The sequence below is a fragment of the Peromyscus leucopus genome, chromosome 1, assembly GCF_004664715.2.
Source record: "Peromyscus leucopus breed LL Stock chromosome 1, UCI_PerLeu_2.1, whole genome shotgun sequence".
NCBI classification, from domain to species: Eukaryota; Metazoa; Chordata; class Mammalia; order Rodentia; family Cricetidae; genus Peromyscus; species Peromyscus leucopus.
Window position 1 is genome coordinate 187,475,483 of NC_051063.1, and position 27,930 is coordinate 187,503,412.

A 27,930-nucleotide genomic window follows, 5' to 3' on the forward strand; every position below is an offset into this window, starting at 1 on the left:
TTTTAGCATCAGCATCCCAAATTTATTCTCCAGCAGCTGTCTGGGTGGGGGAGGCTAAAGGAAGAGGGTGGGGGAGAAGGAAGTCCCAGAGAGTGGCAGGCACTGCGGAGGACGAGGGGGAGTCCGACCAAGGCTGGAGCCATGCACGGGGCAGGAGAGCAGTGATGGGCTCTGGGACATGTCTAGAACAAAGGCTGTCTGACACCAGCCGGGGAAAGAACCCTCCGTGCATGCCAGGAATCCCCAGAGCGTGGAAGGGAGGTGGCCTGGAACACGGAGCCCGGCCTCCCACTTAACTCTACAACTGAAATGGAGGTAGGAGGGGCCTTGAAGGATGCGGGCGGGCGGGCGGATCTGGAATCTTAGTCTGGAGCAGGCAATCTCATGAGACTATTTCCCCCAGGGTGGTGTAGGGGGAGAGAAGGCATAAAACTACCAAGATGAAGTCTAGAACCCCACACGGAGTAGGGTTTCTGGGAACAGTTGGAACAGCATCCAGATGTTGGGGGTGGGGGGGAAACAAGGCTCGGCACAACGGAATCTAGGACACAGGAAGGCTCTAGAGACTGTATGGCGTTTAAAATGCCAGCAATGCTTGGGAACAGCATCTAGAACCCGTTGAGGGGTGCGGGAAAGAGGCCAGAAGGCTGGGGTGAGGGACCTAGAATCCGGACTAGAGGTTGGGGTGGGGGTGGGGGTGGGGGCTGCAGCCGGCGTGGCGGTGGGGGGCACTGGGGACACCTAGCGGCGGCAGGTGAGATTACATGACAGGCACGGGCACTGGGCTTGTGGGGCTACGGGCATCTGGGTGCACGAAGTCCGGGTTTACGTAGGTAAAGCCCTGGAAATCCGCTTGGTCGATGCTGGCTAGGACCAGGCGGTCTGGCGGGGTCAATGCTGGCGCCGCCCGCGTGAAGAACTTGTCAAAGTTTTCGCCACTGCGCCCACACTGTGATAGGAACGGATGGGAAAATTGAGCTCTGATAATCAGAACCTACGCACATCCCCGTGGTCTCTGATTCTCCTTTGGGAGCATCTCTGCCGAAGGGTCCCCCCACACCCCAACCTCCACATACAAGTACTGGAGCTCGGGAGCCCCAGCCCCCAGGGATAGAAGCTGGGGGAGCAACTGACCGGACGTGGTCTGAACGGCGGTGCTATCTCCAGTCTCTCCAGCCGCTCCCAGTCGATCCAGCGGAAAAAGCCGTGTGCCCGGATGGTGGGTTCACCGTCTGGCCCTGAGCCCAGGCGCTTTCCCGGGTGCTTGGTCAGGAACTGCGGAAGACACACAGAGAGGGCCTTCCAGATAGCTCCGTGAGCAAAGGCACTTGCCACCATGCCTGAGAGATGGATGACCTGAGTTTAATCCTTAGGACTCACATGATGGAAGGGTAGAAATGACTCTCTAAAAGTGTCCTCTGACATCCACATATGTGTGTGTGTATGTGTGCATGCATACACACACACACACACACACACACACATCAACAGATAAAAATGCAATTTAAAATGCCTTAAAATCAAGTGTGGTGGTATAAGGGTCAGAGAGAATAAAAGAGACTAAGAAAAATCCCAAAGAAGGAGGAAGGAGGGAGAGGGAGAGATGGAGGAGAGCTATAAATAGAAGAACTTCTGTGGCCAGGCACTTTCTTCTGCACCAACTGAGGAAGAAAAAACCAAGGCTCACAATTTGGGCAACCCATCGAGATCCCTGAAGAATAAAAGTCACAGGAATTGGAGGCAACCTGACCCACCCAGCTCTGAAAAGACGGGCCTCTCCCTTTCAACATTTCCTGCAATGTGCCAGGATGTGGGGACCGCAAAGGATGGCGAGGAAGAGGCCACCCTTGGCCTGGGATGACAGCAAGGTGGCAAAATATTGCTCAAACGTTTGCAGCAGATGGCCGTAAGGAGGTTTGAGTGATAGGAACCTTCTTCTAAAAGAGATGGCAACTGGGGTGTATGGGTTGCGGGTCTGGAGAAGCCGGGAGCTGGGGCTCTCACCCCCTTGCAGATGGCCACAGCTTCCCGAGAAAGCGACTTGGGATAGGTGACAGTTTGTTCCATGATGGCTTGAAAGAGCTCCTCCTCATCTTCCCCATCAAAGGGCGGCTACAAAAGTAGGGAGGACAATGTCAGAGCTTGACAGGCTGCCTTTCCCAGATCTACAGCCCTTCATTATCCACTTCCAACAAATGCATTCTAAAAATGTGTCCGCCACCCGCACCCCTACAGATGACCGTCCTGGGAGAACAATTAGAAAACTATCCCACCTTCATCTCCAATTGCCTCTCACACGTGCCCCAGTTCTGTGCCTCTCTCTACTGTCTGCCTGTCTTTTTATGTTATGCAAATCAACAGATTGTTAATTAGGCAATATGTCATCTCATGAGAGAGGGAGGGAAGGAGAGACACACACAGAGAGGGACAGAGACAGAGAGCCACAGAAGGAGAGACTGCCTGGAAATGATTATTCTCACTGAAAGCGGCTCAGTCTTCTGTGGTTAGGAAAGGCAATACAAAGTAAAAGTTTGTTGTCTTGCTTGCTTATCTGATTGTTTTGAGACAGGATCTCATGTAGCCCAGGCTAGGTAGCCAAAGATGACCCTGAACTCCTAATCCCCTTATGTCCACCTCCCAAGTGCTGGAGTTACAGGCATGTAATACTACACACAGTTAACTTTTGAATTTGAAGAATTCCTTCCCAAGTGAATACTATGGCTATCACATTGTTCTGGAGAGTGTTGATATGGTTCATCAGACCGCCAAAGAGGTCCACAGGAAAAAGATGAAACAAAAACGGTGAAAGACAATGTTTCAGGACCATGGACAGCGCTGCGCCCCAGCTTCCCAGCAGACTGGCCTGTTTTCTTAGTCTGGACTACCTGTTCTTTCAAGAACAATGCCGCATAAAAAGGGACATCCACTAGATGTGGCCATTAGTCAAGTCAACACATCCCCACTTCCCCTTACCTGTCCTGCCAACATCTCATACAGCAGGACCCCAAAAGACCACCAGTCCACAGACTTCCCATACGGCTGATAGGCAATGATCTAGAAGACAAAGAGAAAGACAAAGAGTGGGATTTCTTTTTGAGACAGGGTCTCATGTAGTTCAGGCTAGCTTTGAAATAACTATGTATAGGAGGATGGCCTTGAACCCTTTATCCTCCCGCCTCCACCTCCTGAGTGCTAGAAATTCAGATATGTGGCACTGTGTCTGGCTGTGACTTATTTAAGATGTGCAGATTCCTCTGGTCTTTCCCTCTCTGGATCCTGACCCATATTTTCCACACTGAATATTTTAGCAAGAGCTCCACCCTTTGGAAAATCCAGGGAATGGTGTTTATATACTTACAAGGTTCCTTTAGGTCAGATATAAGGGCTACCTAAGGGCTGGCAAGATACCAGCAGGTAAAAAGGCCTTGCCACACAAAGCCTGGTGACTGGAATTCAATCCTCAGAACTCACATAGTGGGACAAGAAAACCAATTCCCTAAAGTTGTTCTTTGCGTTGCACGCTTATCCAGATCGAGGCAAGCAGATCTTGAGTCAAGCACCGACAATGACTAGAAAGCAAACACACAGAGAAACCCTGTCTCGAAAAAAAAAAAAAAAAAAAAAAAAAAAAGTTGTTCTTTGAACTCCATATGCAAGCTGTGACACGCACACACACACACACACACACACACTATTGTTTTTAAGTGGAGAGAACAGACTCCTCGAAGTTTTCCTCTAACCCTCACATACATACTGTGACATGTGTGCCCATGCATACACAAAACAATAATAAACTTCACATTTTAAAGTCTATCTAGGCCAGGCATGGTGGCACACGCCTTTAGTCCCAGAGCTCAGAAGAAAAAGACAGGCAGATCTATATGAGTTCAAGGCTAGCCTGGTCTACAAACAGAGAACCAGGACAGCCAGGCAGGGCTACACAGAGAAACCCTGTCTTGGAAAACAAACAAACAAACAAACAAACAAACAAAAAGCTATCTAAGGGCCAAGTCACAAGTCCCACCCACCCATGTAAAATATTTGAGTAAATACATTTTCTGTTTGAATGCTAAACATATAGAGCTAAATCTTATTTTTAAAATGCTTTCTTTATTTATTTATTGGGGAGAGTGGATGTGAATCGTGGTTTCTATGTGGAAGTCAAAGAATGACTATCAGGAGTCAGTTCTCCACTTCCACTATGTGGGTCCCCAGGATAAAACTCAAGTCATCGGTCTTGGCAGTAAGTGCTTACTGACTGAGACATCTGGCTGACCCTCAGGCTGAATTTTGAAGACCAGGTAATTTTAAGAGTTCTTGTAGCCCAGATTGGCTGTATCTGTTGCCAAGGATGACCTTGAACTGCTGATCCTCCTGCCTCCACCTCCTGCATGCTAGGATGACAAGAATGAGTCACCATACCTGATTGGATTCTTTTCTCTTTCCTTTTATTTGCTGTTTTTCTCCTGAGCAAGACAGGGTCTCTCTAAGTATCTCCAGGTGTCCTCAAAACTAGAGATCTTCCCACTTCAGCCTCCCAGGTGCTGAGAGTAAAGATATGCACCACCACCCTTGGCTAAGACAGGAGATTCCTTTTTTGTTTGTTTGTTTGTTTGTTTGGTTGGTTTGATTTTTTTGAGACAGGGTTTCTCTGTGTAACAGCCCTGGCTGTCCTGGAACTCACTCTGTAGACCAGGCTAGCCTTGAACTCACAGAAATCTCATGCTTCTGCTCCTGAGTGCTGGGATTGAAGACGTGCACCACCACACCCAGCTAAAACAGGATATTCTTAAGCCTGGAGGATTCTTGCCTTGATAACCCAGAGTCAGAGTCAGGACTGTGTGTGTATTTTTCCACCTTGCTTAAGTGAGTTCAGGTCACCAGGAAGGTTTTGTGGCCAATGACATTGACTGCTTGGGCCCTAGCACTGATCTACTGTAAAGGTCAAGAGCCAGCACCCCTAACACAATGGCCTCCATGGCTTAGAAAAGTCATTTCATGCACACTACCCAACTACAGTATGAACCTTCCAAATACTAGCTCCAGCCCCTTTACACCAGGGTATTCGTCTATCCATTGAAAAGATCCAAGGGTCAGTTTTCTACTCCCCTAGGAAGCCCTTGGGTCTGACCTTGCCCTCTCAGAATGTCGGGAGGGTGATCTACCTACACTACAGAATCACGTGCAAGTTAAAGGCCTGTGTTCAATTCCCAATACAAAAAAAAAAAAAAAAAAAAAAAAAACAAGGAAGATGGGAGCTGGAGAGATGGCTCAGTGGTTAAGAACATTGGCAGCTCTTCCAGAGGACCCAGGTTCAATTCCCAGCACCCACATGGCAGTGCAGAATTGTCTGTAACTCAAGTTCCAGTGGATCCAGCTCCCTCACAATGTGCATACACACACACACACACACACACACACAAAGTATGAGGTGCATGGGCTTGGGGTTCAGCTTAGTAAAGTGTTTGCCTAGCATACATGAAATCATGGGTCTGAACCCCAGTAACACATAACCCCGGTGTGTTGTCAAATGCTAACTGTTCTTCCAGCACTAAGGAGATAGGCAGAATGGTCATAAGTTCAAGGTCATCCTCAGTTATACAGAGTTCCAGTCTGGGATACTTGATACCCTGTCTTAAAAACACAAAGGGGAGGGGGGGAAGCCAGGTGGCAGTGTTGCACACCTTTAATCCCAGCACTCGGGAGGCAGAGGCAGGTGGATCTTTGTGAGGCCAGCCTGGTCTACAGAGTGAGTTCCAGATAACCAGGGCTACACTGAAAAAGTTTGTCTCAAAAAAAAAAAAAAAAAAAAAAAGGGGGGCAAATAACAAACGGGGAGGTGTTGTGGGGATGGCTCAGTGGTTAAAACTGCTTGCCACATAGTGTGAGGCCCAGCGTTTGGATCCCCAGAACCCACATAAAATGCCTGGTGAGTGTATCGGCCCACCTGTAACTCCAGCCTTGGAAGGTGGGTGCAGAGGATCCTCAGTGCAAGCTGGCTAGGGAGACTAGTCAGATCAGTAAACTCTGGCTTTGACTGAGACAATTTGCCTCAATGAATAAAATGGAAGAGTGGAGGAGGAGGAGTCCTAACATAACCCTAGGCCTCCCCATGCATGCACAAATGTGTCCCACACACACATGTACAACACACACACACACACACACACACACACACACACACACACACGAAAAATGGAAAGCTTTCCTTAAAAATCAACAACAAAGCTGCATGTACTATCCGCGAGCTGCCATTCAATTCTCTGCTCAAGGGTTAGCCCCACCCAGCAGCATACAGAAGAGACAAAGCCCCACAGCAGGCATAGTGTTCTCAGGCCTTCCCACTCAAAACACCCTAGAAATAGTCTCCACCTTCTTCACTTCGGAATAGTGCAGGCTCTACTCACGCTCCTACAAGCTGATCCTACTCCTGTACGCTACTCATTCGCTAGTCCTTCTGGCTTTACCCATTTGAAGTAGGGAGATCTAGCCCACTGTGAGTGGTACCATTCCCTAGGCAGGACAGCCTGAAGGGTATGAGCTGAGCACCAGACACGTGTTAATCCGTAGCTTTCTGCTGTTAACATGAATGTGACCAGTTCCTTGACTTAGAGTGCTCTGCATATGGGTCTTTCCACTCAGGGCATTGGTGGAGACCACAGGTGGGGGCTGGTAAGATGTCCCCAAATCAAGGACAAGCCTTGCCTCCTGTGACTACTAGACAATTGTACCCACTCAGAGATGTCCACAGAGCAGCAGGCTCATGGTTACCTCAGGGGCTATGTAGTCTGGGGTCCCACAGAAGGTTCGGGTTGTGGACCCCGGGAAGACATTCTCTTTACACATGCCAAAGTCTGTGATCTTGATGTGTCCTTCAGCATCCAGCATCACATTATCCAACTTGAGGTCCCTGGAGGAGGAGAGCACAAACTAGAATTGAGGAACAGTAGTGTGATGATTAGTGTTCCATGTCAACTTGATACAATCCACTATCTCTCAGGAAGAGAGTCTCAATGAGGGATTGTCTAGATCAAGCTGGCCTGGGGACCTGTTGTAGAGGACTTCCTTGATTACTTCCATTGAGATAGACAGGCCTAGTCCACTGTAGGTGATATCACTCCCTAGGCAGGAAAACTTATGGAATATGACTGCTGAGCACTAGCTCCGTGAATTAATTCATTGCTCTCTGGTCTTGGGGTTTTGTTTGTTTGTTGTTTGTTTGTTTGTTGTTTGTTTGTTTTGAGACAGGGTTTCTCTGTGTAGCCCTGGCTGTCCTGGTACTCCCTCTGAAGACCAGGCTGGCCTTGAACACAGAGCTCCCCTTCCTCTGCCTCCCCAGTGCCAAGATAAAATGCATTCACCACCACTGCCCTGAATGCTCTCTACCTGTGTGTGTGTGAATAGCCCTGACTTCTCCTCAATGATGGAAACTGTGAGCCAAACCAAACTTTTCCTCCCTTGGCTGTTTTTGTTAGGTTCAAAAGCACGTGGGGGGTGTGTGTGGGTGTGGGTGTGGGTATGGGTATATGTGGGGGGGGTGTCCAGGTGTCTGGGGCAGGGTGCAAAAGAGGATGTCATGGCCGAGAAGTGGTAGTGCACGCCTTTAATCCCTGCACTCCAGAGGCATAGGCAGGTGGATCTCTATGAGTTCGAGGCCAACCTGGTCTATAAAGTGAGTTCTAGGACAGCCAAGACTACACAGAGAAACTCTGTCTTGAAAACCAAAACAAACAAACAAAAAGAGGATGTCATATCTCCTGGAGCTGGAGTTACAGGCATTATACTTCAGTCCTCTCCAAGGGCTGCAAGGACCTTAACTGCTGAACAAGCTTTCCAGCCCCCTTGTGGTGTACTTTAGAACAGCAACGGGACACAAGACCCAAGGCAACCAGCACTCAGCAATCCAGAGCTGTGTGTTGGAATCCCATCCCTCCAAGGAACCCATTTTCCCTCCAGGGAAAGTGCTGGGGCTACTGACCTGTAGATGATGCCCTGGTTGTGAAGGAAGAAGAGGCCTATAGCGATTTCTGCAGCGTAGAATCTGGAGGAGCACGTGGAAAGTTGGAAGGTCAATGACGAGACCACTCCTCCCACCCCCCACTCCCTTCACCATTGCTGAGACTTACGCTGCATGGGGCTCCTTAAACTTGCCCAACTGCTGAATGTGGTACATTAAGTCACCTCCAGTGACATACTCCATCACGAAATACAGGCGGTCCTGAGGAGGAGCAGGTGTGGCTTAGTGTCAGGGACACACCACACCTGGACAGAAAAGCTTTTTGGTTTAGTTTTGGTTTTTCAAGACAGGGTTTCTCTGTGTAGCTCTGGCTATCCTGGAACTCACTTTGTAGAGCAGGCTGGCCTGGAACTCAGAGATCTGCCTGCCTCTGACTCTCAAGAGCTGGGATTAAAGGACTGGGCCATAACCGTATTTTTTTTTTTTTTTTTTAGTGTTTTGGCTGTGTGTATATATGTCACCACATGTGTGTCTTTGTGCCTTTGAGTGTCAGAAAAGGATATTCAGTGCTCTGGAACTGGAGACTCAGATAGTTGTAGCCACCATGTGGATGCTGGGAACTGAACCTGAGCCATCTGCAAGGGCAATAAGTGTCTTTAACTATTGGGCCATCTCTCTAGCTCCAAGGTTTTTTTGTATTTGTTTTTAAAGACAGTGTCTCAGCTAGTGGTGGTGCTCGCCTTTGATCCCAGCACTTGGGAGGCAGAGTCAGGCAAATTTCTAAGTTTGAGGTCAGCCTGGTCTACAGAGCAAGTTCCAAGATGACCAGGGCTACACAGGGAAACCCTGTAATGAAAAACAAACAAGACAAGAAAGGTCTCCTGTAGCCTGAATTGACCTTGAACTCACTGTGTAACTGAGGACAACCTTGAACTCATGATCCTCCTCCCTCTGACTTCTAAGTGCTGGGATCACAAGGATGGTCTATCACAGCTGTCTAAGAACAGCTCTTTCCTCCTGCCCACTTGGGACAGACATGGATACCTCCAGAAGAACTGGACAAACACACAGGAAGGTTCCGAGATTCTGACCATGATACCTGAGAATCTCCTCAGCCCTCTCTCTGTTACTCTGATTACCCAATGTTCTAAGAGACCCACAGGACTGGACTGAAACCCAGAAGCACTGAATCTCATACTACACACACACACACACACGTAATTCTGGCTGCCTGGGACCAAAAGTGGTTGGGTTTCACTTGCAACTACTAGTTTTTGTTTATTTAGGGGGGAAATGCAGATGGTGCACACATGTATGTGTGCATGTATGGGATCAGAGGACACAGGACACCCACCTCAATCACTTTCTGCCTTATTCCCTTGAGACAGAGTCTGTTAGTGAACCTAGAGTTAAGGTGGCAACCAGTGTCAACCCTGTGACACTGTTTCCATCCCCACCCCCACAGCGCTGGTGGTACAGGTGTTCATGAAGCCACACTTGGCTTTTTTCGTGTGTGACGGGGATTCAAGTTCAGGTCCTCATGTGCACACTGCAAGTGTTCCTACCCAGTAACCCATCTCTCCAGACATCCCTACTATTATTTATAGGATCTCCACTCTGTAGGTTAGATTCAGCTCAGGCTCATGGCAATCCTCCTGCCTCAGCCTCCCAAGTGCCAGGATGACAAATATGTGCCACTTACACTCGGTTGCCTGCAATTAATTTTTGCTCAGTCAGAGACCAGGGAAAGTGAAATCATACTTCCCCAAGCCCTGAGGATTCTAACTTCTTGTTCAATCCCTCAGTCTCAGGAAAACACCCTTTTATAACTCATCCTTCAGTCAGGATCCAAAAGTGGTGAGCTCACCCTGGAAGCCCAATCATTCTGGGCATGTCCAATTAGAGACATCCCTAAGGGTGGGGATACAATCCGGTGGGTAGAATGCTTGCCTGGCATTCACAAAGCCCTGGTTTGATCCCTAGCATGATATAAACAAGCTTATCCTCCAATACATAGCAAGTTCAAAACCAACCTGGACTACATGAGACCCTGTCTCAAGGAAAAAGAAAGAGAAGAAAATATTCCCAGCTAACTCATTCCTGGGATCAAAGCCACAGAACACTGGCTACAGGCATTGGAAATAGAGTTCACAGGAACCACAGACATTCTGACCAATACTCAGATCCCATCCTCTGGCCATGCCCTGCATGACACTCCCATCCCCATACCATTGGATCCCACTTGACTGACCACATTTATTCATTTTTAAAATTTTTTATGGTATATAGTGGCTCACTTTTGTCCTTTTGTCCCAGCACTTGGGAGGCAGAGGCAGGTAGATCTCTGAATTCTAGGCCAGCGTGATCTACAAAGTGAGTTCCAGGATATCAGGGCTACATAGAATAACCTTCTCTCAAAAAAACAAAAACAAAAACAAAACTGGGTGGTGGTGGTGGTGGCGGCAGCACATGCCTTTAATCCCAGCACTTGGGAAGCAGCGGCAGGCAGATCTCTGTTAGTTCAAGGCCAGGCTGGTCTACAAAGTGAGTTCCAGGACAGGCACCAAAGCTACACAGAGAAACCCTGTCTTGAAAAACAAAACAAACAAACAAAAAGTTAAAAAAAAAATTAAGAAAATTAATTTTTAAAATCATTTTAAATAATGGAGGCAGGTATGTGCTTATCAAATACGGGGATCCCCAGAGATCAGAAGCATCAGATCCCCCTGGATCGAGAGTTACAAGTGGTTATAACCACTGCACATTTGATGCACCATAGGATCCAAACTCAGATCTTCTTCAAGAGCAGTAAGTGCTCTTCACTACTGAACCATCCTTCCACATTACTCACTTATTTAATTTATTTTTATTTTATTTTATTGAGACAGTGTCTCACTTTGTAGCCCTGGCTGTCCTGGAACTCGCTCTGTAGATCACTTTGGTGTCCAACTCAGAGAGACCCACCTGCCTCTGCCTCCCAACTCCTGGGATTTAAGGCACACACCACCACCCCAGCCTTATTCACTCATTTTAACAATTTCTTTGTTGTATTCGGCATATATACAAATGTGGTTACATGCATGTGAGTGTGAGGGCGTGTGGACCCATGTGTCCAGTGTGGAAGTCATGGTGTCTTCCTAGCTCTCTTAATGCCCTGAGACAGGGTCCTTCACTGAACTGGAAAATCACCAGAATGACAAGGCTGGCTAGCCAGAGAGCTCTTGGGACCCACTTGTCTCGGACCCTCATTGCTGAGGCTACAGAACACACAGCCACATCTGACTTCTTAAGTGAGGACTGGGATTCAAACTCAGGCCCCCACACTTGTGAAAGCAAGCACTCTTACCCCCGGGCCATCTCTCAGCACTGACCACATCCTCTCAGAGCACAAGCTTCTTTTGCCTTTCCCTGAACTCAGCCTTCTAAAGCCTGAGCCCGCCCCATCCTTCCTCACCGGTGTCTGAAAGGTGGAATGAAGCTGTGTGAGGAAGTGGGGCCGGCCTCCTGGACCTCGGCCTCCCAGGGCCAGCACGCGCTTCTCCACTAGGGTGCAGTCCACATCGTCATCCTGGACTATGACGTCTTTTTTCAGGATCTTGATGGCATAGAGTTCATCAGAACCTCTGCGCTCAGCCAGCATCACCTACAGACAGATGTCCGAAAGGGCCAGTCCACTTGAGAAACTCCATGCTGCAGGGCCCTGCCCCACTCATCACACAGAAGACAGGATCAGAGCCCCCTCCCTCCTCCCCCAGGGGCCTGGGTGTTCTAAAATTGCATCTACTCCTCTAAAGAAAAGTACTGGCAGATTTAATTTTTGTTACAATTGTTTGTTATGGGTATGGTGTGAGCGCCACAATGAGTGCATGGAAGTCTAGGACAACTTGCGGGGAGTTGGTTCTATTACTCCACCACATGGGTCCTGAGACTCGAACTCAGGTCAGTCTGGCTTGGTGGCCAGAGCCTTGATCTCCTTTGCTATCTTGGTGGCAAATGCCCTTACCTGCTGAGCCATTTTACCAGCCCAGTATTGAGATATTTATAGCAGAAATATCCAGATGCCCAAGCTGTTGGTTTTTTTTTTAATGTGCATTGGTGTTTTGCATGTCTGTATGAAGGTGTTAGATCCCCTGGAACTGGAGTTATAGAGAGCTGTGAGCCATCATGTGGGTGCTGGGAACTGAACCCGGGTCCAAAGGAAGAGCAGCCAGTGCTCTTAATGACTGAGCCATCTCTCCAACCCCCAGATACCCAATCTTAACTCATCTTAATTCATTTAGGGACACAGGAGCCTAGTGAGTCTGCCACCCAAACTTCATGCCTAAGAAATAGAAATCCAACCTTTCCGCAAGCTTCCTCCCCTCCCGCCAGGACCCCAGGAATCTAACCTTCCCAAAACTGCCTTTCCCTAGAACCATGAGGAAGCTGAAGTCAGAGATATGCAGGCGTCCTGGGCTGGCACTGAAGAAGCATCGCTTGGAGTCCGTGGGACTGGGGGATGGAGAAGGGATGGGGGAGGAAGAGGGGCCCATCCGCACTCTCTATGAGAAAGGAGAGAGAGAGAGAGATCCAGAGACAGTCAGAACCTGGAGATGTCCCCAAGAGACACAGCAACCCAAAATGAAAAGGACCAAGAGAGACAGAATGGAGAGAAAATGCCATTGTCCTGTGTTTAGCTTAATAACTTTCTCTGACTAGGCTCGCCTGTAACTCCAGCACTATGGAACCTGAGGCAGGGGGATGGAGAGTGTAAGACCAGTCTGGCTACACAAGACCTTGTCTCAGAAAATGAGAGAGAGGGGGAGAGAGAAAGAAGGAAGGGAGGGAGGGAAGGAGGGAGGGAAGGAGGGAGGGAAGGAGGGAGGGGGAAATACAAAGTACAAAAATTAAGAAAGGGAGAGAATAAGGAAAGGAGAGAGGTATTGAAGGAGGGAGGGAGGAAAGGAAAGAGGGAGGGAGGGAGGGAGGGAGGGAGGAGGGAGGGGCTCTCCATAGCCTGGTGGAACTATTATTTAACTCACACCTAGTCAAATCCAAAGAATTCACGTCTCTAGATTTGTACCTGTTAGCCTCTAAACCAGAACTCCTTAAGGGATCGACAAAAAACAGTGGGGCCTCATTCCCAGGTTTTCTGGATATGAGGCTTAAGAACTTAAAACAAGCCAGGTGGTGGTGGTGGTGCATGCTTTAATCCCAGCACTCGGGAGGCAGAGCCAGGTGGATCTCTGTGAGTTCGAGGCCAGCCTGGTCTACAGAGTGAGATCCAGGAAAGGAGCAAAGTTACACAGAGAAACCCTGTCTCAAAAAACCAAAAAAAAAAGAACTTAAAACACAATCCAAGGGGACACCGCCTGCTATTGGTCTGAGGACCACACTGAGTTTCCAATGATGGAGTGTTCTCATCTTTTCCTACCTCCACCTCTGTTATGGGGAAGCGGGGGAGGAGGGGGGTCCCCATGCCTAAACAGCAACAGCTGCCACACACATCCCTCTGCATCCACTGCCATACTGTCTGATATGTTCTCTGCTCTGCAGGCAGAAGGACCAATTTAAAAATAAATAAATCAGGTCATGTCTTCCTTTGCCTTCAAAGCCTCTCACGGCTTCTGTGTATTAAGATTTTATTCCCTGCAGCTTCAAAACCGGGCTCTGATCGGTCCAGAGTGTCCTTCTTCTCTCTGCCCCCCCCCCCATGATACAGACCCTGGCCTCGTTCACCTAGTCCTCTGTCTCCCCTCAAGGTCTGGGCAAGTGACACTGAGTCTTCTTGCAGGCTGTCCTGTCCCATCTCCTCAAATTGTTTCTCCTTTAGACCAGAATCAAGCGTCTCCTTCACAGGTGTCTCCTGGTGGTTTTATCAGGGTCAGACGCCTCTCTTGAGGCCTCTGTGCTACCATGGACAGCTCCTGAGTGGCCCTGCGTAATTAGCATCTCTCCATCAGTGTGACTGCTGGCTTACTCCCTGGGAGATCCTGCAGCAGCCTGTTTGTTCTCTAAGATACAGTGACTGGAGCAGAGCTGGGGTTCAAGGAAAAATGCATATGTAGCTATGTATGATATAGATAGACAGGTAGGTAGGTAGGTAGGTAGGTAGGTAGGTAGGTAGGCAAGCAGGCAGACAGACAAATGGATGGATGGATGGATGGATGGATGGATGGATGGATGGATGGATGGATGGACAGACACAGAAGGACAGGAAGAGATAAAAAGAGTTTTTGTTTCTTTGTATGAAGATCTCATGTAGTCCAGACCAGCCTCAAACTGGCCATGTGCCTTGAGCTCCTCATCTGCCTGCCTCTACTTCCCAAGCGCTAGGATACAGACACAAGTCATCCAACCTGGCTGCAAGAAATATTTACTAAAGTATGTCTTCTTGTGAAGAACAGCAATCTGGCCTTCTGGATTTGGGACTCAGTCACCAAAGGGGTTCTCTTCATAACCTTATCACAATGTAAGTGTAATAGGTATGATTTCCAACAAAGTTAGCAAGAGTTGGTGATTAACATCTACAAACCACTTAGAACAGTACCTAGCATGTACCTTTTTACCTAGTACTGGGCCTGGACAAGCTAGGCAAGTAAGCATGCTAATACTGAGCTATGTCTCCAGCCCTCTCAGGGACTTTTTTGTTTTGTTTTGTTTTGTTTTGTTTATTTTTTTGAGACAGGGTTTCTCTGTGTAGCCCTGACTGTCCTGGAACAACTCACTTTACAGACTAGGCTGACCTCAAACTCAGAGATCCACCTGCCTCAGGCTCTGGAATGCTGGGATTAAAGGCGTGTGCCATCACTGCCTGGCTTCAGGGACTTTTGTATGGTGCTGATGAGTGAATTCAGGTCCTTAGGCATACTAGGCAAGCAGCTGAATTACAGCCCTAGTCATTCATTAATTTATTAATTTAATATTTACTCATTCATTGTGAGAGGGAGCTTCACACTGTAGCTCATCCTGGCACAAAACCTGTTTTGTACCCTAGGAACTCATTATGTAGCCAACACTAGCCTTGAACTCATAGCAATCCTTCTGCCTCAGCCTCATGAGTGCTGGGATTATAGATCTAGACTGCCATGCTCAGGTTGTCAAGGATTCTTGTGTCTTCTATTCTACCCCACCAGGACCCAGCTCAGGGTCTGTCACATAGTGGGTCTGCATTGGTAACACTAATGTATGCTTACTGGTTGAGGAGACAGCTGTGGACACACCACACACAGTCATAGCCAATCATTGGTACTCATAGACTAAGCAGCTAGTCCACATTGGGTATGGTGACACATGCCTATGTCACATGCCCAGCATTAGGGAGAGGGAGGCAGGAAGCTCAGAAGTTTAAGTTCAGCCTCAGCTACATAGTGAGTTTTTGTTTGTTTGTTTGTTTGTTTTTGTTTTGTTTTGGTTTTTTTTGTTTGTTTGTTTGTTTGTTTTTCAAGACAGGGTTTCTCTGTGTAGCTTTGGCGCCTTTCCTGGAACTCACTCTGCAGCCCAGGCTGGCCTCAAACTCACAGAGATCCACCTGTCTCCGTCTCCAGAATGATGGGATTAAAGGCATGTGCCACCATGCCCAGCTTAATATCCAGATTATCTCAGGATACAACACAGCTCTGCCCAGAACCCTCCCTTCTTGCCGTCCTCTTGGGGATGACAAGGCATCCTCTCTGATGCCGTCTCCTTTCCTTCCCCCACACCCTTTGACCTATCTTCACTGTCCTTGCTGCTCCCAACCCTCCTATCTGGCTCCTCCCTCGGGGTCGCACACATGCCCCTTCCTCTGCTGCAAGGCCCTTCTCTGGGGATCCTCACTCATTGTCTTTTTTAATGTAGATCTTTGCCCAACAGTTCCTTTTTCAGAGAAGCCTTCTTACTGCGAGCTCACATTATTATCAGCAGAATTCCCAATGCTTCTCAAAGAAGATTGCAGCATTACCAACAGAATTCCCAGTGCTACTCAATGCTCATTGTTTTCCTTATCACTTATAACTTCCTAACATATTGTCATGCATTTTAAAAAATAATAATGAGAGGGCTGAATCTGGGGTTTTGTGGATTCTAGGCAGGGGCTCTACCTCTGAACAACACCTCCAGCCCTCACTGGGGGATTCTAGGCAGGGACCCTACCACTGAGCCTCCCACCAACCCCTCACTGGGGGATTCTAGGTAAGGCCCCTACCACTGAGCCACACCCCCAGCCCCTCACTGGGGGATTCTAGGCAGGAGCTCTACCACTAAGCCATGCCCCCAGCCACTCTCTGGGGGATTCTAGAAAAGAACTCAACTGCTAAGCTATAATTTCAGCATGCCTCTCCCCTTTACTTTCTATTTTGAGACAGGGCCTCACTAAGTTGCCCTGGCTGTCTTTGAACTCACTCCATTGCCCGGCCTGTTCTTGAAATCATTCTGTAGATGGCAAGCCGTGAACTTGTGATCTTCCTGCCTCAGCCTTCAGAGTAGCTGGGATGGCTAGCCTGCACTACCAGACCAGATGTCATGTCTTACATCATGGGTGAGTTGTATGAAGAAGGGACTCTTTTGTCTTCTCGCTGCATAGAGATCTAGACCCTTGCCTTGCATACAGAGATGTGCCTTTTTTTTTTTAAAACAGCAAAGGAGGGGAATAGTTTTACTGCCTCCCTCCCTGTGTTCTTCTCTCCTTCCTCCCGTCTGCACTCTCTAGGAAGTTGTCCTGACTCTCAGGCTGTGCTGGCTCCCTGGTGCCTGAAGCTATTTCCACCATCAAACACATTCCTGTTCTGATGTCTCAGGCTGCCTCCTTCATTACAGAGGAGCCCTAGGGAATGGCCTGATTCTATGCTGGCACCATACTTCAGGAAATAGTGTTCAATGAGCGAGTGACTGAATGGAGAGAACAGTGTCCTGACCACAGAGAGACAACAAAGCTCAAAAGCCAGTTCAAGGAGAAGCCTTCACTGTCCACTCAAATGCCTCCTCCAGACCTTTGAGGTTCCCTGAGCTACCAGTAATTGAGCTCAAATACCTATGATGGTGGCCCTGCCTCACGTAGCCACTGATATTGTTCAATAAACACAAAGTAGGTGCTCAATTTCTGTGTGCAGAATTGAAGACAGGAAATCAGAGGATTAGATCCAAAGATGTCTGTCTGAGTGAGACTCACCTCATACAGTTCCAGTGGGTAATTACAGGCCTGGAGGAGAGGAAAAGCCACAGTCAGGACCCCTTGAGAGGTAGGTAATTGCCCTAGAGCAAAGGCCCACAAGGGCCCCTAAGGCCCCAAAGCCATGGGGATGGGGAACTACAATTCCCATGAGACCCTGTGGCCTAGACCCCTAAGAATATTTGAGGAAGGGGCCCTGGAGTCTTCTGGGAATTGTAGTCCCAGTACCAGTGGTAGCCCAGGGATAGAGGGCAAAGCCAGCTTTGAAGTTGGGGAGGCTGGGCTGGGCTCCCCTGGGGGAAGCCAATCAGTCGGTCAGGGTACCTCAAACTTCTGGAGGAGGCTGCAGTTGTCAGCATCGGCCACCGGTACATTGTAATACTCGCCCTCCTCCTGGTTCAGTAACTTGTACCTGACATACAGACGGAGACCAGGGCCGGGCAGGGATAGGGGGAAGCAGGGCACCCATGGGAGAGGCAAAAACATCCAAAGGGAGGTAAGTGACACAGAAAGACGTACACGGAGATGGAGAGAGAGAAAGAGTGAGATACGGAGAGAGGGGAGAGGCAGGGGAGGAGAGAAGAGGAAGAGAAGGAGGAAGAAGAAGAGGAAGAGGAGAAAGGGGAGGAGCTATGCGGGAAAGTAAAGGCGGGAGGGTGGGGGGAAGATGGTGGCCTAAAAGAGAGACCACATATGGAGCGAGAAGGTGACACCCAGGTCCACCGGCAGCCCAGCCCTGCTCCTCACCATCCGTCCACCGGGGCCTTGAGTAGCTCTGAGACGCCGAAGGACATTGCACCCATGAAATCATTTCGGGAGGTCCTGTCCCAGTCCCACACCTCCACACTCAGCCGGCGCTCCACATCCCCTGGCTTCAGGTTGCTGTGAGAAGAGTGGGAGCAGAGTGAGGAGCCGAAGTCATGGCTCCCCGCTTTGTTGCCCCACCTCTGACCCTCAGAGAGTCTCCCCCACCGTGGCAAACGGGGCGGTCACAGGTGATAAACAGCTACCACAAGCTCTCTCCATTCCTCCAGAATTCTTGATCCCTTCCACTCAGTTCCCTGGTCCTTTCTTCTCTTTACTCTGAGTTTCTGAGTTCCCCCTCTCAGTCTCTGTCCTCATGTCCTGGCTTCCCTTTCTGTCCTTGTCACTTTCACACCACCCTCCCCTCCCCTCCTCTCCTCCTCTCTTTCCTTCCTCCCCTCCTCTATCCCTTCTTCCTCTCTCCCTCACCCACTCCCTCCCTCCTTTCCTTTCTTTCTTTCCTTTGTTTGAAACAAAGTCTCTCCATGTAGTCCCAGCTAACTTTGAACTTGCCTCAACCCCCAAGTTCCTGCCATTACAGGCATGCACCACGACTATACCCGAACCTAACCGCTTCAGTCTGTCTGTCTGTCCCTCTGCCCTTCTCTTCCTGCGCCGCCCCACTTCTTTTCCTTTTTCTTCCTCTGGACTCTTCTCTAGACCTCCACTCCCCCCCCACCCCCCCCCACCCCCCCCCACCCCACCCCCATTCTCACTTATTCTGACCGCCTATCTGAGCACCCGTGTGTGTCCATCAGCCTCTCTGGTTCCCTGGTTGCTTCCTTAACAATTTAAAGATTTTGTATGCGTATGAGTATTTTGCCTGCACGTGCCTAAGCACGACGTGTGTGCCTGATGCCTGTACAGGTCAGAAGAGGACATCAGGTCCCTTGGAACTGGAATTCCAGGAGGCTGTGCCTTGCAGGTGCTGAGATCCCAGGTCCTCAGTACTCATGCTTCACGACTGAGTCCTCCCTCCTCTCTCTAACCCCTGGGTCTGCTTCCTGAGAGTCCTGTCTTCCTCACTCTGTCTCTCATTTGATCTCCTCACTCTGACATGTAGGGCACTGAGGGGGAGTAAACACCCAGCGCCCTGTCTCTCACTCCTGAATGCCCGTCTCTCTTTCCCGATCATTCCATTTCTGTCTCCCACCTTCTCCTGTCTCTTATTAGAGGTTTCCTCTATCTTAACATCTACCCCCCACACAAGCACTCCCAGGTTGTATGGGCTACTAGGACCCTCAGATCCTGCCCTGTCAGTCATCACAGCCCCAGAGCTCACAACACGAAGGTCTCGTTCCACACGGGATTCAGTGTGGCTTTCACAGTCCTCGTCTTCTGTTTTGTCAGGTTCCGAGGGTCCGGGATGAGCTTCAGTTTCACATAGGGATCAGACAGACCATTGGGGTCCATAGGAATGAGGTTTCGGGCCTCGCCAACTGAAGGTAGAAAGCAAGGAAGGATGACTTGAGTTAGAGATCCAGGAAATAGCTACCAGCCCTCCCACAGCAAGTAATTAGGAATTCAGGATCACAGCCAGCAAGATGGCTCAGATGGTAAAGAAATGGTAAAGGTGCCTGCCACTAATCCTGATGATTGACGCAGGAGGAAAAAAAATGACTTCTGCTGGTTGCCTTCTGACCTTCATACACTCACTGTAACACACACACACACACACACACACACACACACACACACACACACCACCCAACAGATTAGGAAATGTTGAAAAGTAATAGAGGCTGGAGAGATGGCTCAGTCATTAAAGGGTACGAGTTGTTTTGCAAAATGCCTGAGTTTGATTCCCAGAACCTACATGGTGGTTCACAATCATCTATAGCTCCAGTTCCAGGGTATCTGACATCCTCTTTGGCCTCTATGGACATGAGGTACACACATGGTGTTCATATGTATATTCAGGCAAAACAGTCACATACAGAAAATAAATATATCTAAAAATAATTTTTTAAAAAAATTCATTCAAGGTCAGTCTCCTTTCTCTGTGACTTATTTTTCTACTACCTATATGCAGGACATAAGGCCTGTTGCCTGGAGCATGTGCCCAGAAATCAGTGTATTTCTTCTACTAGGACTCAGGAGTCTGGAGTAGGACTCTGCTGGGTAAGTCAGATTTTGCCTCTCATCCCATCTTCTCAATGGCCACTAATTAGAAATCTGAGATGGGGGTGGGGGGTATAGCTCAAGGATAGAGTGTTTGATAAGCATAATCAATACACAGTGCTAGGACAAACACACACACACACACACACACACACACACACACACACACACAAATCATAACCTGGCATGGTGTTGCATGTCTGTAAACCCAACATTTGGGAAGTAGAGTCCTGCAGGCCACAGATTATAGATCAGCCTCTGCTACATATCTAGTTTGAGGGCAGCCTAGGCTGCATGAGGTCACAGCTGGAAGACTAAGGCTGAAGGCAGGTGTTCTGCTAGTGGTGGATAGAAGGAGCCCATTGGGGATGGGGTCAGGGATGTGGACGGTGGTTTGGGCGGGGGGGGGGGGGGGCGTGGCATCCTGGTTCCCAGCATAGAACACCCTGGGTGAGTTCAGCTAGCCTCAGCTCCGGGTTGGGGGTGTGGCGAGTGAAGAGGCGTGGCCTCACCAGTGATATGGATCTCATCTGACGTGGGAGCTCGGATTTCCAGTTGCAGACGTCCACGGCGCTCTGTGTGGTCCACGCCGCACAGGGAGGGAACGCTGCGCACACAGCGTCGGTGCACGTTCATCTCGCAACCTGGAGCGACAACACTGGAGATAGCATTTCAAGCCCAGGCGCTCACCAACCCCACCTTAAATCCCCTCTGCACCCCAGACATTGCGCTGTGGTTGAAGAAGGAGCGCCCTCTAGTGCCCGATCTGGGCTGGGGCAGCAGACAATCCTGCCTGGCACACTCACAGGAACATTTCATGCCCTGGTGCACCAGCCCGTAGAGGAGAGAGCCACAGTGGTCGCAGAAGGTGGGGCTGCTGTAGCTGTGCAGACGGAACTTGTGCTTGTTGCGAGGGTCCTGGGGGGCAGAGAAGAGTCATTTAGGGAAATAGGGTTGGGGGAGCGTCCTAAAACCTTAAGAGAGGTGATTTTAAAAAATGACTTAGTATTTTTGCATATGCATGCCTGCATGTAAAAGCAAGTGAAGGTAGAGGCCAGAAGAGGGCGTCAGATCCCCTGGAGCTGAAGTTATAGGAAGTGTGAACTTTCCCCGACATGGGTGTTGGAAACGGAACTCAGATCCTCTGGCAGAGCAGCAAGTGTTTTAAACTGCTTTCTCGCCATCTCTCCAGCCTTGGAATTTTTTGTTTTTATTTTTAGGCTATGAGACAGGGTTTCATTTAGTTCAGGCGGGCCTTACACAATATGTAGTAGAGGATGACCTTGAGCTCCTGGTCCTCCAGCCTCCAACTAAGATTGTAGGCCTGGGCCACCATGTTTGGCATACAACTACCAACAGAGAAGTGTCCCCAGCCAGAGAGAAACCCTTTAACGTTTTCTTCCTTTGGCCTTGCTCTCTGTCATCTTTCTGCTCTATCTCACTCCCTTCAGTCGACACAAATTCACTGAGATCCTGCTGGGTGCCACGCCCAGCACTGAATAAATACAATTAGAAATCTGTCACATAGAGAGACTGGAGATGTAGCTCTATAAAATGCCTGTCTGGCATTCGTGGAATCCTCTCGTCCCCAACACCCCATAAACTGGGTGTGGTGGTGCATGCTAGAGAGTCAGGAACTGAAGAGCAGCATCCCTTGGCTGCAGGGCAACTTCAAGACCCTCTCTCAAAAAACAGAACACCCTTGTCAAAAAAATGAAACAACAAAAAAAACCCAAAAACCCGCCGGGCGGTCACGCCTTTAATCCCAGCACTCGGGAGGCAGAGCCAGGCGGATCTCTGTGAGTTCGAGGCCAGCCTGGTCTACAGAGCGAGATCTAGGACAGGCACCAAAACTATGCAGAGAAACCCTGTCTGGAAATATACAAATAATAATAATAATAATAATAATAATAATAATAATAATAATAAAATAAAACAAAAACAAAAAAAAAAAAAAAAACACCCTGGTCAGCTGACATTTGGCTTTCCAGTGGAAGGAGGTGGAACAGTAAACACAGTAAATAATAAATAAAAAAGATGACAAATGGCCACAACTGTTTCGGAGGGAAATGAAGCAGGGGTGGAGACCATCAGAGGCCTGACAGCGCATGCCTGTCATCCCAGCTATTCTCGAAGCTGAGACAGGTGGATCAGAAATCCAAGGCTAACCTGAGCTACACAGAGAATTCAAACCAGCTTGGGTAACTTAGTGATACCCTGTCTAAAAATTTTAAAGGGCCTAAGGGTGTTGCCTGGTGATAGAGCACTTGTCTGGTATACATGAGGCTTTGGGTGTGGTCCCGGTATTTCAAAAAGAAGGGATGGCTGGAAGGAAAAAGGAGGCAAGGGAGGGGAGAGAGGTAGAGGAGGAGGGAGAGGAGGAGGATGGGAACAAGGAGAGTGGAGAGGAGGAGGGAGAAGACAAGAAGAGAGGGGAGGGAAAAGGAGGAGAGTGAGGTGGAGGAGGGAGGGGTGGAGGAGGGAGGGGTGGAGGAGGGAGGGGTGGAGGGTGAGAAGAGAAGGAGAAAAGAGGAAGAGGGGGAGAGAACAGAGGAGCAGGAAGGAGAAAGGAAAGGAAAGTGAGAGGAGAGAGAAGAGTGGGGGGAAGAAAACATGGAGGAAGACAAGGAAGAGGAAAACCCGAAGTTGGAGGCTCCAAAAGGGATGTTCGGGGAGGTCTTCTTCACAAAGGGACATTTGGTTGGAGCATGCAGATGAGAGCTCCCAGGAGCCTTGCCATGTCCATACTTCCCCCAGTTTGCCGAGGGAGGACCTGTGAGCCACCCCTAGCCCCAGGTCCTCTACTCACTGCCTTCGCTGGCCCCCAGATGAGACGGAGAACCGGCTACCGCAGGCACCAGAGGGCCGGACTAGATTAACGAGAGGCTCACAGCAGAACTCAGTATGTGGGACAAGTCCATTGCTGCTCATCCGACCGCAGTTATCGCGGGGCTGTGGTTATCAGGAGGGGTTTTATTGCTGGCCCTGAAGAACCCCGAGTTCAAATAACGGCCAGGTCACTTCCCAGATGTGTGATTTTTTTTTTTTTTTTTTTTTTTTGGAGCAGATTCATTTCCCAGTTTTGAGCCCCAGCAACCTCCTCTGTCAAATAGAAATAAATATTCTTTCTATGTCTTAAAGAGACATTAAATGCCCAGGGTCTGATTATGCAGGAATTTAGGACACCAGCCAGTACCTTCCCCACCCACACAACACCCTACAGGGTAATGCCTGATTCTTGGAAAATTATTTCGATTTTCTCTCCTTCCTTTCTCCCTTCCTCCTCCCTTCCTCCTCCCTTCCTCCTCCCTCCCTTCCTTCCTTCCTCCCTCCCTTCCTTTCTCTATCCTCTCCCCCATTTTTCTTTTCTTTCTTTTTACAGGCTGGCTTGGAACTTATTGTGTAGGTCAGGATGGTCTGGAAGTCCGGATCTCCCGCCTCTACCACTGAGATTCCAGGTATCTCATGGTCACCATGCTATACGCCATGATAAACATCACCATGGTCAGTTTACTCAGTGCTAGGGATAGAACCCAGGGCTTCTAGGCAGGTGCTCTGCCATCCGAGCTACAGCCGCAGCCTCGGATTTAACTTTCTCTGAGCAATCATTGAAAGAATTAGCCTGAAGGGAGGAAAATTAAGATAATCTCTGGCTTTCATTTGTTTTAGTGGGATTTCTATCTTCACTTTTCTAGATTTATGATTGTGTGTGAATGAGTGTCTTGCCTGTATGTATGTATGTATGTGCACCATGTATGTGCCTGGTGTCCACAGAGATCAGAAGAGGGCATTTGATTGCCTGGAACTGGATGGTTGTGAGCCACCATGTGGGTGCTTGGAACTGAGCCTGTGTTCTTCCCAAGAGCAACAAGCACTCTTAAACATGGAGTCACCTCACCATTTGAGCATGTGTATGTGTGTGTGTGTGTGTGTGTGTGTGTGTGTGTGTAGGCACACATGTGGAAGTCAGGGACTACCTGCAGTCATCCATTCTCTTCCTCCACCGTATGAGTCCCAGGGATGAAATTCAGGTTGTTAGCCTTGGCAGCAAATGCCTTTTCCAGCTGAGCCATCTCGATGATCCAATCTTTTACTTACTGTGTTTCAGATACTATCCCAAGTGTTTGACTCAACTGAGGCTGGGAAATGACCCCATAAGTAGGCACAATTCTCACTTTCTAGCCTAGGAACTTAAGATGTACCGTAAGTAATTAAGCCATCTGTTTTGACACACACCCATCATCTCAGCATTTGGGAGGCTGAGTCCTCAGTAGAATGGGGGAGTTTGAAGGCACCCTGGACTACATAGAGAGACCCTATCTAAAAACAAACAAAACAACAATAACAACAAAAAGAAACAGAGAGAAACACGGGGCATGGTGGGGGCATACTTTTAATCCCAGCACTCAGGCAGCAGTGGCAGATGGATCTCTATGTGGCCAGTCTGGTCTACAGAGCAAGTCCCTGGCCATCTAGGGCTATATAGTAAGATGTTGTTTCAAACAATGCAATAAAAAAAGACCTCTGAAAGAAACCAAAAAGACTTTTGATCTCTCCCAAAGGAACAGAAAAGACTTTAAAATGTATTTAAATTTTTTAAGAAAGAAAGAGGAGCTGCAAGAGATAATTCCTCGTTCGAAGAGGGACTGACATTCAGATCATGTGTTCTAGTTCACGAGTCTCTGCTCAGATGGGAACAGAAGAAGAGGCAACTAATCTAATCTTATGAGCAATTATACGGATTCAAGCCTACACTGAGTGTAAAACAGTTGATGAGTATGTATGTAATCAGGACCTCATAAAACACAGCTAGCGTTGGAGGCAAGCAGGTGCACAGGCAGGCAACAACAGACCCTGGCGCTGGTACACAGTGGTGCTCAATACATGTTCTATGTAGCCACATCCTCTAAGCAAATTCCTGTTTTCTTCAGCTGACAAGGAGGCAGGTGCCTCGTGAGCCTCTGTGGATCTGTCCTCCTGCTTTTTCTTTGAGACAGTGTCTCCCTATTTAGCCCACTCTGGCCTCGAACTCGTGACCCTCCTTCATCAGCCTCCCAGTTGCTATCTTCCCTTTCTATGAATCATATGACTATCTCTTGCCTTGTATCGAACTCTGCAGAACTGCTAACATAAGATTGGAAACTTCTGGATTTATGCTACCCCGTTCAGCAATGTAGCTGTTCAAATTTAAATCAATCTGAGCAAAACTGGAGTTTAGGTTTCTTTTCCTCACAGCATCCCTGTTTTGTGCCAGCTGTAGGCTGCTGGTGGCAGCCATAGAAAGAAAACATCTCCGTTTCCATAGGCAGTCCCACTGGTCACTGCGAGGTCACAGCCCCTTTGGACAGGGGAAGAATCAGAGATTTGATGAAAAGCTGAAGGAGGGGAAGGGAACAAGTGCCCAGAGTTGATGTGCTCATCAACCCCTGCTGTGCAGAGAGGGTCAGGGCAAGGCGGATATGGATCTGAGTGCATTCACGTGTGCGACTGCATGGTGTCTGTGCACTGTGGGGTCTCTATAAGCCTCCCTAAACATCTAAACGTCTTTTATCTCCACCACTTCCTATTTCACACACACACACCCTTAAGACAGTTAGACTCAGGCTTGCCTGGAACTTGCTATGTAGACAAAGTTGGCCTTCAATTCCAGGTTGTTCTGCCTCCACCTCTTAAGTGCTGGGATACCTGGTTTGTGCCATGACGCCTGGCTTCGATTTTCTCTTTTCCTGCATCTCTGACCATCTTCTGAGATTCTCTCTACCTATTTTACTATTTCGGTACTGGCATGGATAACTCTCTCTCGGCCGATGGCAACTTCATCCTTCCAATGACTTTTGGTCCCTTCAACCCCTGCTTCCTTTCTGTCCCCTCACCTGTGTCCCTAGCCTCTTCCAGGCCCCTTCTCAGTCCCCCTTTTCAGGCCAAGGGCAAGGAATCTGGGCCAGACTAGCTCCCCCTATCTCTCCAGCCCCCCTCCCCTCCCAGCCTTAAAAATAGCAAGAGAAATTGGGACGGACGCCGAGGGGGTGAGGGCGGGGACATGGCCTGAGGAGGAAGAACCAGGTGTCTGGGCACTCACGTCCGTCTGGGGGCCCTTCCCAGCGCCTGGACACTCGAAGGTCACAAATTCGTGGCATCGGCGGTGAACCACGAAGCTGCAGACTAAAGATGAGAATGCAAGAGACACGGAGGCAGGAGAGACCCCCCAATAGACACAAATTCAGAGCAATACATCCAGCCCACAGAAAACCACCAAAAGAGGGGTTCCCACGTAGAGAGTCCAACGGAGAGAAAAACAGAGGAGAGACCCAGACCAAGAGTCACATGGAGAGGGACACAGAGACAGAGAGAGCAGGACCCAGAACCCCAAGAGATAGACTTGAAGGAAAACAAAAAGAGACAGAGAAATACAGTGACACAACCCCCTAATGCGCACACGTGCGCATACAGAGAGAGAGAGAGAGAGAGAGAGAGAGAGAGAGAGAGAGAGAGAAGAAAGCAAGGAGAGAGGGAGACAGGTTCTGAAGAGAAACAACAGAAATATCCTGAGACACAGCAGAGAGCAGCAACTTGAACAGAAGTGAGTCTGGGGGCGCTGCTTCGGCCCGCCCCCCCACCTTGAGTCACTCTGTTCTCAGCCAAGTGGCAGCTGGTGTTTTAGGACTCGCCCCCCTCGCCCGGCCCCCACCCGCCCATTAGTGACCCCACCCGGCCTGCCCCTGCTTCAGGATGGATGGTGTTGTCATAGCAACGGCAGTCTGGGAGGGGGGCTCTGACTTTGCATCGCCGAGCCCCTTCCCCCCCTTCGACTCCCCTTTTCCAAATCTCCCTGTTCCCATGGAAACAGATTCTCCAAATATCTGTCCCCACCTGGAGCCGGCCGAGGGAGGGGCCCCCAGCACCACCTCCGCGGTGGCCCTGCCATCAGAGTTTCCTCCCCACCACAGGCTGTGTCTCTGCCACACCCCCCGCCCAGGGCTCCCCCGCGCCTCTCTGGGGACCACAGAACACGTGTGTCAGCCGCCTCAGCTGTGAGGCCCCAGCCTCCACCCTCGGGGGTCCCAGGAGTCCAGGTCCCAGCTCTTACCTTGACATTGCAGGCCCTGCTTTCCAATGCCCCTGGAAGAATCAAGGATCTAAGGTCAGTGCAGATAGGGGTGCAGGGCCCTCCCACCTTTGCGAGACAGGTTTGTGGCTTCCCACCTTCACCCAGGTGTGTGAGGGAGTCTCAGGCTCCTTCTACTAGAACCCAGAAATTCTAGTCCCAGCTCCTTTTCCCTTGGACCCTGGAACCCAGCTCTCAGCCCCTCCTCCCTCAGACCCAAGAACCCAGGCTTCATTCCACCCCCCCCCCGCATCCTTAAGCCAGGAGTGGGGGCTGCAGCCCCTCTCTGCTCAATCGCTTGGGGGCCAGTGTGACATGACGGCCCCCAAGTCCCCTCTTTCTCCAGCCCTCTCCCCCAGCGCGCTTCCCTCACCAGATGAAGTCGGTACAGTGACTGCAGAAGGTTGGCTGCTTGAAGAAACGAGCGGTGAACTTGTGGCTCTTCACCTCGTGGACCACCTTCTGCCTCAGCGCCCCCTTTCTGCAAAACAGGGGTCGGGGTCCCCCCTCTGAGTCGCCTCCACCGGGGCCCAGACCCGCCATGGCCCCAGGAACGCAGCAGGCACCACGATCTGGCCCTTTTTCTGAGGAAACAGGTGGACGGGAAAGGGGGACTCCGTAGACTCAGAGATGGGAAGGGCAGGGGCGAGGCACCTAACGGTGCGCAGCGCAGGGCAGAAAGCGGCACCCCGGCACGGCACCGGCTGCACCGAGGCTGGAGCAGGCGGGTGAGGTCAGAGCAGAAGGCAGGGGCACCGAGGAGCCGCAGGCACGGGCGGCGGCGGGAGCTCCGGCTCCCGGCACCTGCTGAAATGT

General features: G+C 49.6%; 1 protein-coding gene across 1 annotated transcript; it reads right to left on the reverse strand.

The window, feature by feature from the left end:
• Window positions 1–27,930, reverse strand: Prkcg (protein kinase C gamma). The gene is made up of 18 exons (XM_028862130.2): window positions 27,488–27,930; window positions 27,097–27,128; window positions 26,089–26,171; window positions 20,816–20,927; window positions 20,522–20,653; window positions 19,171–19,327; window positions 17,832–17,966; window positions 17,409–17,496; window positions 17,085–17,114; window positions 12,346–12,498; window positions 11,412–11,600; window positions 8,127–8,218; window positions 7,979–8,041; window positions 6,772–6,910; window positions 2,974–3,054; window positions 2,005–2,112; window positions 1,135–1,275; window positions 1–949 (listed from the first exon to the last, which is right to left on the reverse strand). The coding sequence occupies exons 1-18, from the start codon at window positions 27,655–27,657 to the stop codon at window positions 761–763; spliced, it is 2,094 nt and encodes a 697-aa protein (XP_028717963.1). The 5' UTR covers window positions 27,658–27,930; the 3' UTR covers window positions 1–760.